At 48.9% G+C, this 13291-nt stretch overlaps 2 protein-coding genes across 3 annotated transcripts in view; one reads left to right on the forward strand and one right to left on the reverse strand.

Moving 5' to 3' along the window:
- Nucleotides 1–13291, forward strand: part of FAAP100 (FA core complex associated protein 100) — a 168886-nt gene that overhangs the window by 115667 nt on the left and 39928 nt on the right. The window contains exon 11 of one of the 2 annotated variants that reach the window (XM_073606860.1): nucleotides 10312–10971. The exons of the other annotated variant lie outside the window; for it this stretch is intronic. Coding sequence (XP_073462961.1) covers nucleotides 10312–10387 — 76 coding nt within the window. The 3' untranslated portion in view covers nucleotides 10388–10971. Of the gene's footprint in view, nucleotides 1–10311; nucleotides 10972–13291 lie in introns of those variants that run through there. 2 annotated transcript variants of the gene reach the window in all.
- The window catches only part of FSCN2 (fascin actin-bundling protein 2, retinal), a 70420-nt gene that overhangs the window by 7927 nt on the left and 49202 nt on the right, over nucleotides 1–13291 (reverse strand). The window contains exons 2-3 of the mRNA XM_073606862.1: nucleotides 9357–9513; nucleotides 4854–4975 (exon numbers count right to left, since the gene is read on the reverse strand). Of these exons, the coding sequence (XP_073462963.1) occupies nucleotides 4854–4975; nucleotides 9357–9513 (279 nt within the window). The remainder of the gene's footprint in view (nucleotides 1–4853; nucleotides 4976–9356; nucleotides 9514–13291) is intronic.

A 13291-nucleotide genomic window follows, 5' to 3' on the forward strand; every position in this document is an offset into this window, starting at 1 on the left:
TGCTTGCCGAGCTGTGGTAAGAAGATGGCGGCAGATTTGGTTGGACAGGGGAGACATCCTGGCCTTTTCCTTCAGCTTTTATATTGTATACCAGCTAATGTCTGCAAATTCCAGGGGGGGCAAGGTCGGGAAGAGGATGGGGGGAAAGGAAATCTTGGGATGGTGGCAGATTTGGCGGTGAGGGCAGGTGGATTGGGGTGGTGTGGGCACCTGACTATCACATTTTTATATAAGCTTGATGGACATCTTATTCCAAAACCATGGCCATTAATATGGAGTTGCTCCCCCTCCCCATTATGGAGTTGCTCCTCACCATGATCATTAATGTGGCGTTGTTCCCCAATGGCCAACAACATGAAGCTGCCACTCTGTGACTATTAATATGTAGTGGGCCCCACCCTGGCCAGTAATTTGGAGTTGCTCTTCTACCCACCCCATGGCCAACAATACGAAGTTGGCCCCTCAGGACCATTACTATGGAGCTGACCCAATGGCCATTAATATGAAGTCGCCCTTCACAATGGCGATTAATATGTTGTTGTTTCCCAGTGGCCAACAATATGAAGCTGGCACCCTATGACCATTAGGATGTAGTTGGCCACACCTTGGCCAGTAATTTGGAGTTGCTCTTCTACCCACCCCATGGCCAACAATACGAAGTTGGCCCCTCATGACCATTAATTTAGAGCTGACCCAATGGCAATTAATATGAAGTTGGCCTCTCCATGGCCATTATTATGGAGTTGCCCTTCACCATGGCCATTAAGATGTAGTGGGCCCCACCTTGGCCAGTAATTTGGAGTTGCTCTTCTACCCACCCCATGGCCAACAATACGAAGTTGGCCCCTCAGGACCATTACTATGGAGCTGACCCCATGGCCATTAATATGAAGTCGCCCTTCACAATGGCGATTACTATGGCGTTGTTTCCCAGTGTCCAACAATATGAAGCTGGCACCCTATGACCATTAGGATGTAGTTGGCCACACCTTGGCCAGTAATTTGGAGTTGCTCTTCTACCCACCCCATGGCCAACAATACGAAGTTGGCCCCTCACGACCATTAATGTGGACCTGACCCAATGGCAATTAATATGAAGTTGGCCTCTCCATGGCCATTATTACGGAGTTGCCCTTCACCATGGCCATTAATATGGCGTTGCTTCCCAGTGGCCAACAATATGAAGCTGGGACCCTATTGCCATTAAGATGTAGTGGGCCCCACCCTGGCCAGTAATTTGGAGTTGCTCTTCTACCCACCCCATGGCCAACAATATGAAGTTGGCCCCTCATGACCATTAATTTGGAGCTGACCCAGTGGCCATTAATATGATGTTGGCCTCCCATGGCCATTATTTTGAAGTTGCCCTTCACCATGGCAATTAATATGAAGTTGCCCTCCCTCATGGTCAACAATATGAAGTTGGCCCCCCATGGCCATTAATATTGAGTTGGCCCCCAATGGCCATAATTTAATTTTCTCTCCTCCCAATAATATGAAGTTGGCCCCATGGTCATTAATATTGAGATCCCACAGCAGTTAACCCTACAGGCACTGGCCCAGCTCGCCACTGCAACAAACAGGGAAACTTGGAATAGTCAGCCGCATACCGCAATGGAATACCAATAAAATCTTCTTTATTGTATTGTAGACAGATGTAGTCACAGGAATTAACGGAAGGATAACATGTTTCACACATCTTGTGCTTAGTCATAACCATGTGTGAAACATGTTAACCCTCCGTTCATTTTGGTATCCCGTTGCGGTGTGCGGCTGCCATTAATATGAAGTTGCTCTTTACCATGGCCAATAATATGGAGTTGTCCCTCCCCTCCATGGCCAACAATATGAAGTTGTTACCTTGTGACCATTTAATATGGAGTGGGCCCCACCTTGGCCAATAATTTGGAGTCGCTGTTCTACCCACCCCATGGCCAACAATATGAAACCCCCATGACCAATAATATAGTTACATGGTTGTCGGGTTGAAAAAAAGTCCATCTAGTTTAACCAAAAAATAGTTGACCCAATGGCCAATAATATGAAGTTTGCCCCCCATGGCCATTAATATGGAGTTTCTCTCCTTCATGTCTATAACCATCTCCACTCTTCTTTTAAAGATTTCCTCAAGATTTTGGAGGGTGTCTGTGGGAATTTGTGCCCCATTGTGAGGTCAGGTGCTGATGTTGGATGAGAAGACCTGGCTCACTGTTGGGCACCAAAAAAAGACCTGGATCACCATTGGGGTTTCAATTCATCCCAAAGGCTTTCAGTAGGGATGAGGTCAGGGCTCTGTACAGGACACTTGAGTTCCTCCACATCAAACTGGTCAAACCATGTCTTTATGGAGCTGGCTCTGTACACGGGGGAGGGGGGCATGGTCATGTCTTTATGGAGCTGGCTTTGTACAAAGGGGTGGGGCACAGTCATAAATCTATGGAGCCGGCTTTGTACACGGAGGGGGGGGGGGCACAGTCATGTCTTTATGGAGCTGGCTTTGCACATGGGGGGGGGCACAGTCATGCTGGAACAGTAAAGTGTCTTCACCAAACTGTTACCACAAGGTTGGAGGATCACAGTTGTCTCCAATGTCTTTGTATGATGGAGGAATACCAAGACCCTTCACTGGTGACACCTAAACCCCATCATTGGAAGGGAAAGGGGGGGGGTCACACATACATGTGATATGGAGGTGTGATGGTCAGGTGTGGTGTAGGTAGGCTCAGTATTAGAGTATGTGGCCCTCTAGATATTTTTGGTATTGGAGTCTCTCTCCTTGTCTCTATGTAGCACTTCTCTAATTTTCCATCCCTCCCGCCACCCTCACATTTGCACTTTTGCTGGTTCTGCTCGCTCTTCTCTTCCTCTTTCTTATCCAGAAACCAGAAAGTAGATCTTTTGTGTCAGCTTATCTCCCCAATGACCAATATCTGCTTCTCGCTCATTCATCAACAATTTTTTGCTGTTTTTTTCCCCTCTGCTCTTTCACCTTGCACTCTTCCTCAGACTTGCAGAAGCAGATTTACCCTACAGATGACCCGATGTACCGGCTGACGGCCATTTACCAGCAAAGCTGGCCATACAGTTAGAATTTGGGTCAATTTAAAGGAATTGGATAAAATTCTAACAGTAATGGCCCGTACAAACGATCCGAATATCGTACGACTTTTCCGCTTAATAGTCGCAAGTAGAAATTCAATAGGTTACAAAAGAAAGAAAAAACATCCGTTTTAGTGGCCCTGTCAGATCAGCAAATTACTCAGTCAACTTTTTGTTGAAGGAAGGGCCAGGCTGCAATTTTTGGCCTGAACAGCGCCTGCAACCAATCAGCTGCTGACATCAATACCAATAGCCCAGAAGGTGGGATTCGTCCAAAAGAAAGCTCTATTTGGGTACAACGTCGCACGCCTGCGCAATTGTCAGTTAAAGTAACGCAGTGCGGTATCGCCAAAAATGGCCTGGTCATGAAGGGGGGGTAAACATTTCCGGAGGTCACATAGGTAAACGGACATCAGGACAACCTTGGACAGCTAAAATTTCTGTGTTGAGAGCGCGGTGGTGACTATGCTGTCATCAGCAGTTCTCCATGTCTCGTTTATGATTGTAAGCTCTTGGGATCAGGGCCCTCTGATTCCTCCTGTATTGAATTGTATTGTAAGTGTACTGTCTGCCCCCCATGTTGTAAAGCGCTGCGCAAACTGTTAGCACCATATAAATCCTGTATAATAATGATTAGGAGATGGCGGGGTGAGCTCCCAATCACATGACCACTGCAACAGCCAATCATAGTGGTCAGGTGATAGGGAAGCCATCCTGCCACCCCGGGCGTATACGCCCATTTTTCTGTAGTTAAAGCGGAGTTCCGCCAAATTTTTTTTTTTCTAAAGTCAGCAGCTACAAATACTGCAGCTGCTGACTTTTAAAATAAGGACACTTACCTGTCCGGGGTGCCCGCGATGTCCTCACCCAAAGCTGACCCGTCCCTCGGCTCTCGGGTGGAGGCGCCGCCATCTTCGGTAAGGGAATCAGGAAGTGAAGCCTTGCGGCTTCAAAGCCTGGTTCCCTACTGCCCATGCGTTAGTCGCGCTGCGCGATCCCACTGGTCCCTGCTGTCTTCTGGGACCTGTGCGTCTCCCAGAAGACAGCAGGGGGGGGGGGGATGAGGAGGCGCCTGATATGGTATAGATATCCGTAGATACTGCGGTGATCTATGCGCGGAAGTGGGAGCAAATACCTGAATTATACAGGTATCTGCTCTCCCCTCCCCCCCTGAAAGGTGCCAAATGTGACACTGGAGGGGGGGAAGATTCCGAAAAGCGGAAGTTCCATTTTTGGGTGGAACTCCGCTTTAAATTGAGAACTGAGAACAGCCTTGTCAACAATGTCTGAGATTTCAGTACACGGTAGGGGGGGATATTTTTTTTTGTACTTATTGAACAGATAAAACAAAACTCCTTCAGCTGTATATTTAATAGACCAGAATGGAGCAAATAAGAGAAGTTCATTGTTAGAAGCGTCCATACACTTTAATTCTAAGGGTTAGAACCACTGTCAGGGTTAGTGGGGGGGCTAGTAAAACTGTGGCACAGGCACCTTTTACCACCCCGGCTGCATGTCTGAAGGAGCCCTGAGTGAAGAAAATTGTATTTTCAGCACCCGTGTGATGTGTAAAGTCTTAAGAGTGATAATCGGCACCCGGTGCCCCATCTCGGAGGTAGGTTTACTCTTCTGATGTGACCGCACGAGGCTCGCTCTGGGGGGGGGGTCACCTCGGCTGAAAGGCATTTCTGGATAAACACATTCGGCATAAACGGTGATTATAAAGTGAGAAGATTCCGGCTTTGTAAACTCACCGATGGAGTCGGAGACGGCTGCCAGCTGCCCATTCTTCTTGGTACAAATGTACTTCCCATTACCGGCTTTCAGGGCCACCTTCCTGCCCCTCCATTCGATCTCGAACATTGTGCCGGGAGCGCTGCCAGGAAAGGGAGAAGAATACACGTTACAATGGGACTCCGGAGATCCTTTCTATGGAAACACAAAGCTCCCTTGCTTTGCTCCTGGCGGCATTTCTGCCTCTTATTGCACGGTGCTACGCCGCAACGCGTTTACTGACATTTACTTTTTCTCCTTATGGAAATCGCAGGGACTGGGAAGAACTCCGCTTAGCACCGTTTACTTCTAAATTAACTTGTGAACCCAAAACCAAAAATGTCATATCTGGCAGATTCCCCATCCTTAGATGTGGCGGCTGCATTCATTTTCTTTTTTCAGGCTATTTTTCCTTTATTCTCACCTGGTGATCCTGCCAGTAAGACACTTCCTGTCCTAGGGTAACAACACTCACCGCGCTGTATCCATAGGGGAGCAGAGTTGTCACCTCATGCTGTTTTCCTGATTTGGACTATAAACACCTCTTCCTCTTGTTATCTTTATTACATAGTCCAGTCATGTGATCTCCATGTGTCAGCCAGCAGTGGCTGCAGGGGAGAAGAGGGAGCACTTTAACGGCTGGTAAAGTCAGGAGTGGAGATGTCACCCATAGCCTGCAATAGCCCAGCTGCTGTCGGTGCTCCCTCCTCTCCCCTGCAGCTGCCGTCAGCTGACACAAGGAGATCATATGACTGGACTGTTTTGTGCGTTGTGGTTTGCCACGATTGCAAGCTCAATTTATTACTTGACCATCAGGCCCATTCCTCCTATGCTGAAGGCCCATTCCTCCTGCTATGCTGAAGGCCCGTTCCTCCTGCTATGCTGAAGGCCCGTTCCTCCTGCTATGCTGAAGGCCCGTTCCTCCTGCTATGCTGAAGGCCCGTTCCTCCTGCTATGCTGAAGGCCCGTTCCTCCTGCTATGCTGAAGGCCCATTCCTCCTCCTATGCTGAAGGCCCATTCCTCCTCCTATGCTGAAGGCCCGTCCCTCCTCCTATGCTGAAGGCCCGTCCCTCCTCCTATGCTGAAGGCCCATCCCTCCTCTAATGCTGAAGGTCCATTTCTCCTCCTATAGGGAAGGCCAATTCCTCCCCCTGTAGGGAAGGCCCAGTCTTCCTGCTATGGTGTCGACCCATTCCTCCTCCTATGGCGAAGGCCCATTCCTCCACCTATGGCGAAGGCCCATTCCTCCACCTATGGCGAAGGCCCATTCCTCCTCCTATGGCAAAGGCCCATTCCTCATCCTATGGCGTCGACCCATTCCTCCTCCTATGGTGAAGGCCCATTCCTCCTCCTATGGTGTCGACCCATTCCTCCTCCTATGGTGTCGACCCATTCCTCCTCCTATGGTGAAGGCCCATTCTTCCTCTTATGGTGAAGGCCCATTCTTCCTCTTATGGTGTTGACCCATTCCTCCTCCTATGGTGAAGGCCGATTCCTCCTCCTATGGTGAAGGCCCATTCCTCCTCCTATGGTGTCGGCCCATTCCTCCTCCTATGGTGTCGACCCATTCCTCCTCCTATGGTGAAGGCCCATTCCTCCTCCTATGGTGAAGGCCCATTCCTCCTCCTATGGTGAAGGCCCATTCCTCCTCCTATGGTGAAGGCCCATTCCTCCTCCTATGGTGAAGGCCCATTCCTCCTCCTATGGTGAAGGCCCATTCCTCCTCCTATGGCGAAGGCCCATTCCTCCTCCTACAGGAAAGGCCCATTCTGGTAATTATTAGATATTCTTAAGAACTACCAGTGGGAATCAACTTACCTCTGGTTGTCCCTCAATGTACAATCATTATACACTTCCATCACACATGATAGTCTCACAGCCCTTAGCTTTTTCCTTACTAAGGAGTCCTATTTGCATCCCGCGCAGGCCCAGCTCATCTTTGAGGGTACTCGCTTCTGTTTGGAGCACAATTATTTCTTCTTTCAAGGTGATTTCTTTCCTCCAGATATGGGCTCATCTTTTGCACCCTGTTACGCCAATCTCACCCTTGGTGGGAAGAGTCTCTTATCTGGAGGAACAATACCTTTGCCGCCCATATTGTCCTTTTATAGACGGTATATTGACGATAATATCATCATATGGGACGGCCCACCCATCCCCCGAAGATTGAACCTTTTGTTCAGTACTGCAATGACAACATCCTTGGTCTATCGTTTACCCATGTATATGATCCATCTAACTTGGTTTTCCTTGATCTTGAATTGGGCCGTACCAATGGACAAATTATTTCCAAGACTACCATATGGTAAATGTCCATTGAAGGCCCATTCCTCCCTCCTCCTATGCTGAGGGCCCATTCCTCCTCCTTTGATGAAGCATGCTGGGTTCTGCAGTCCCTCTCACAGAGCTGATGCTGAAATGCTTTTAAAAGCAGATCAGGTCCCCTGTGTATTGATCTGCCATATGTCTCATTGTCTCTGACTACAGAAGAACGGAAACCTCATTGACTCATCACAGGCCGAGTCTTCCCCCAGGCCAAGGCCTATTGTACCCGGCGCTGAGCCCGGCCTGTGTGAAACAAGATGAGCTGGTCATCAATTCCTCCTGCCTGGAGCTTCTCCCTTGTGAATACGGTCCGGGAGAGATATCAGTATGAGGAACACATGGACATGACCTCCAGCTAGGAGGAGGAATGTTAAAAACTAACTTAGGAAAGTAGTAGTTTGTGTCTGGAACAGACTTCCAGCAGAGGTAGTGTGTCTGTCAACAGTACATGAATATAAAGCAGAACTGAAGTTCCACTGTAGGAACATGAGAGCAGGTGGGCTTTTATTAGAGAAGAGACATGCACTGTTTCTTCCGCAATAAAGTGCCCCTACCTGCCTGCTCACCGTCTCCTCCGGGCCCTGTAAACTGAGCTGCACATGCACCATTCAGCTTACAGTGCTGGACCAGTCTTCGGGTGCAGGGATGATGGCCTTCTGCGCATGTGCAGGAGTGACGTCCGCCCCCCCCCCCCGGCCAATGAAGCCCAAAGACCAGAAGAAGATGCCGGTGACAGCACAGGACTGTTGGACCGGTAAGTTTGGAGACTTTAGCCCCGCCTTAAAGCTGAATTCCAGGTATGGATATTGTTACATTAGTCTAACTTTGACCAAACATCTATACACCAGACCTGTAGCATCCCTCTAGATAGAAGCTGGAAATTACTGTATAGGCACTGCTACTACATCACTACTCCAGTGATCTCCACCAGCTTCCAGGTCCCAAGCTGAGCGGCTGCCCTGCTGCATTGTGAACACAGGAGGTTGGCCGCTGGGCGCAGGTGCCATTCAGAGAACGCTTTGCATTTTCTCAGTGGTTCCAAACAGTTCTCTGATTGGACCAGGTGGGGTGGTGACGTCACAATCCCCACCTCATCCAATCAGAGGAAGCTTTACATTTATTGAGACAATGTAAAGGGTTCTCTGAATGGCACATGTGCCCAGGGCTGGGACAAGGGGTGGGCAGGAAGAGGGGTAGCTGCCCTGTGCACTGTGGTATCATGTGAGGTTCGGTGGCACCACAAAGAGATTGGGGGGAGGGGATTTGTGTTGAAAGGAGCAATTGGGGGGGGGGCGGCAGGAGGCAGAGATTGTTTTAGGAGGGGAAATTTGGGGAGGTGTGCTAGGAGCGGTGATTTGGGGGGGATTTTTGTTGAGAGGGGAGATAGAGGAAGAGGATTTGTGCTAGGATGGGGGATTTGTGGGTTTGTGCTAGAAAAGGTAATGTGGGGGGGAATTTGTGCTAGGAGGGGAAATTTGGGGAGGGGGGGGGTTATTTGTGTTAGGATGGGGGATTGGGGGAGGGAAATTTTATGCTGGGAGGGGGGATTTCTGCTCGGAGGGGAAATTTGAGGGTAGAAAATTAGTGCTAGGAACAGGGGATTTTTTTTTGGGGGGGGGGGATTGTGCTGGGAGCATATGTGGAATCAGAGGATTTGAGCTAAGCATGCAGATTAGCGCTTGATTTTTTTGGGGGGGAGGGGATTTTTGCTGATACATAACGCTCATACATCTTCGGGGGGGGAGGAGCACAATAATTCTTTGGGGGGGGCACAATTTGGCATGTTTACCCTGGGCTCTAGATGACCTTGCTCCAGCACTGCCTGTGCCCACAGGCTGACCTCCTGTGTTCAGTAAGCTGCGTGGCAGCTGCCGGCACAGGAGATCACTGGAGTAGCGGTGTCTAATGGGGCTCATTCACATTGGCAGCCAGGAGACGGTAAAAACAGGCAGCTGAGCCACAGTTTTACCACACCACCACATACCGCCCCCCCCCCCCCCCTCCCCCGGCCACCCACTAGAATTGCGGCATTATAGCGTGATAGGGCTGCACACCTGCCGTGCCCGTGGCATTTTTAACTCTGGCTGCAGAGTTTGACGGGTAGCACACAGGAGGACCAAGGTGTGACTGCGGAGACTCTCAGGAGGAGGATTCTTACGTTTCGGTGGCCGTAGACTGGATGCCGCCGTGAGTCACCAGAGTCCAGTACTTGCCGGAGTTGGTGTGGAAGCTGCATTTGTTGTTCTCCCTGTTGATTTGCATCTGGAAGGTTTCGAAGTCCGTCTCCTCATCCTGGTTGGCGGAGACATTTATACCTGCAGAAATAGAAAGGATACGTGACTAAATCCCGTCCAATCAGAGGAGGAAATAAAATATGTTAACTGATCTCCGAACGTATATTCCACCTAAAGTGGAACTCTGAGCAAATAAAAAAAAAAACAACATCTGAGCTCCGGTCTGTGAATAGAATGAGTGCAGCGGTGTTAGGCCCCCTGCAGACCGGACGGGTGTTTAGCTCCAGGAGATGTGGCTCTGGCGTTTAGCCATGGGTGAAGGACACAGGTGCCCCCCAGCTCTGCCTTTGGCCTGTCAGACTCTATCGGAGGATGTTGCGGCTGTACGGGGGGTCTGGGCAGTGCACTCTGCGCTCCTTCCATTCAGAGTAGTATGCACCCAGGCTGGGAACACGAGAAGTCTGCATTGTGGGTGCCCGCTGTCCTAAACGTTCGTACAGCTTGGTGCACCGTCCAGCCGCAGCAACCATCAGCCTCTCGTAGAGTTTGACAGGATGCTGGGACAGCCCACCCATGCCCTCCTGCGGCTAAATGGTGCAGCCAGATACCCCGGGGCTACATACCCAGTGTGCCTACCCGCGCCCCAGCCCCACAAACATCCCCCTCTATAAAATAGTTTTATTATCTGACGATCCTGCCAGTAGATTCGTTATTTTTCCACTCCATGGGGTGACCACGCTATGTGTTTTGCAGTGAAATAGAGCAGCAGCGTTGTCACCCTGTAGAAAGGGTCTTCTACAATGGACATGTTATTATTATTATTATTATTATTATTATTATTATTATTAGGGGTTTATTTTGTTTCGATAATTTGCGCAGCACTTTGCAGAATAAAGGAGGACAGTCCAGTTACAATACAGGACAAGACAAGATGGTTAAGCTGGCCACACATTGAATCGGAAGAAGGAATTGGATGAATTTTGACTCAGGTATGACTGTCCCAGAGGAGTTACATAGTAGGAGAGGTAAAAAAAGACACAAGTCCATCAAGTCCAACCTATGTGTGTGATTATATGTCAGTATTACATTGTATATCCCTGTATGTTGCGGTCGTTCAGGTGCTTATCTAATAGTTTCTTAAAACTATCGATGCTCCCCGCTGAGACCACCGCCTGTGGAAGGGAATTCCACATCTTTGCCGCTCTTACAGTAAAGAACACTCTACGTAGTTTAAGGTTAAACCTCTTTTATTCCAATTTTAATGAGTGGCCACGAGTCTTATTAAACTCCCTTCCACTAAAAAGTTTTATCCCTATTGTGGGGTCACAGTACAGTATTTGTATATTGAAATCATATCCCCTCTCAAGCGTCTCTTCTCCAGAGAGAATAAGTTCAGTGCTCACAACCTTTCCTCATAACTAATATCCTCCAGACCCTTTATTAGCTTTGTTGCCCTTCTTTGTACTCGCTCCATTTCCAGTACATCCTTCCTGAGGACTGGTGCCCAGAACTGGACAGCATACTCCAGGTGCGGCCGGACCAGAGTCTTGTAGAGTGGGAAAATTATTGTTTTATCTCTGGAGTTGATCCCCTTTTTAAAGCCAATATTCTGTTTGCTTTGTTAGCAGCAGCTTGGCATTGCATGCCATTGCTGAGCCTATCATCTACTAGGACCCCCAGGTCCTTTTCCATCCTAGATTCCCCCAGAGGTTCTCCCCCCAGTGTATAGATTGCATTTATATTTTTGCCACCCAAATGGATTATTTTACATTTTTCTACATTGAACCTCATTTGCCATGTAGTTGCCCACCCCATTAATTTGTTCAGATCTTTTTGCAAGGTTTCCACATCCTGCGGAGTTGATCTAGTGATCACAAACAGGACTGTCAATATATTTTTGCTCGATCAGTGCTTGCGGCTGCAGCATTAATCAGAGTATTCTGGCAGCATAGGAGTCCCCAATGTCAGAATACAATAGCGCAGTAGAAGTATTCCTCCATCCACCTCAAATGTGTGAATGGGAGAATCAATTCTTTTTTTTTTTTTTTATTAGGCTGGATGGCCGGCTTTAAGAAGGTCCTTCTTATGAGAGCTTACAAGCTAAGCAGGGCAAGTGATGCAAAAAGTAATAACTGTGATGGAGGAGATGACCGAGACACTCAAAGTTCAGGTGTTAGGCAGGCCATAGATGATGAAAATTTCTTTCCTGCAGCCACGATTCCCCCATCAACACAGACATCGCTGACCCTGCCGAGACATTGTCTTCTCCTGGCTCAGGGGGGTGACCGTCCCCGCCAGGAGAAGACCATGATTATCCCTAATGCCTATAGCAGCCACTTGCAATAATCGGAAGCGAATTTGGCAGGCTGGTTGTACCCAAGTTGATCGATCAACTGGGTACATTCAGCCTGCCCATTAATGGTTCCAATCTTGGCCAGTTCCTGCTGAGCCAGCTGAGATTCGAACCATGTATGGCCGGCCTTAGGTGGGGGTGGGATAGGCTTCTCTGAAGAGATGAGTTTTCAGGGATCCCCCAAAGGCAGGCAGAGTAGGAGATAGCCAAACAGATTGGAGTAGGGAGTTCTGGAGGATGGGAGAGGCTCTGGACTAATTAGGGTAGGGAGCCCTGGAGGATGGGAAAGGCTCTAGACAAATTGGGGTTGGGAGTTCTGGAGGATGGGAGAGGCTCTGGACAAATTGGGGTTGGGAGTTCTAGAGGATGGGAGAGTCTCTGGACAGATTGTGGTAGGGAGTTCTGGAGGATGAGAGAGGCTCTGGACAAATTGGGGTAGGGAGTTCTGGAGGATGGGAGAGGCTCTGGACAAATTGGGTTAGGGAGTTCTGGAGGATGGGAGAGGCTCTGGACAAATTGGGTTAGGGAGTTCTGGAGGATGGGAGAGGCTCTGGACAGATTGGGGTTGGGAGTTCTGGAGGATGGGAGAGGCTCTGGACAGATTGGGGTTGGGAGTTCTGGAGGATGGGAGAGGCTCTGGACAGATTGGGGTTGGGAGTTCTGGAGGATGGGAGAGGCTCTGGACAGATTGGGGTTGGGAGTTCTGGAGGATGGGAGAGGCTCTGGACAGATTGGGGTTGGGAGTTCTGGAGGATGGGAGAGGCTCTGTACAGATTGAGATAGGGACCTCCAGAGGATGGGAGAGGCTCTGGACTGATTGGGGTTGGGAGTTCTGGATGATGGGAGAGGTTCTGTACAGATTGGGGTTGGGAGTTCTGGAGGATGAGAGAGGCTCTGGACAGATTGGGGTTGGGAGTTCTGGAGGATGGGAGAGGCTCTGTACAGATTGAGATAGGGACCTCTGGACAATTTAGCAGCATCTTTAATTGTTAATGGCACCTCCGTGCATCTGCAAACAAGTGTGTTTTCGGAAAAGAGTCCTTGAAATGAATGGGCTGCCCTACACACGATGAGTGGAAACGCGTCGGTACTCAGTCACACCTGTAGTTGTGAACCGAGCTTTAAGACTCCCGCTGACCACCAAGCCTGAGGCATTGTCAACCCTCCACTGGCCACAGTCTTCCCACCCAAAGTCATAAAAGTAGCAATTTTCAGGCAATTTTAATCGGGAATCACACATGCAATTGAATTGTAACTTTTCATTCAATCACTGGTGGAGTCTAATATTATTATTATAATTATTATTATTACAGTTTTCTGAATAAAGGGAGACTGTGCAGCTTCAATACAAGACATGGGGGTGAGGGGGGGCCTACCCTTGGGAGCTTACAATCTACGTTCCTCGTGGTCGCTCAAACTATTTTATGTCTTCTCTTTCTTTACAATTTCCAAAAGAAATATGTAAATTTGGATCCCTCTATGGGTGTCGGCAATCATTTTTGGAAC

This window comes from Aquarana catesbeiana, linkage group LG12, assembly GCF_042186555.1.
Source record: "Aquarana catesbeiana isolate 2022-GZ linkage group LG12, ASM4218655v1, whole genome shotgun sequence".
NCBI lineage: Eukaryota > Metazoa > Chordata > Amphibia > Anura > Ranidae > Aquarana > Aquarana catesbeiana.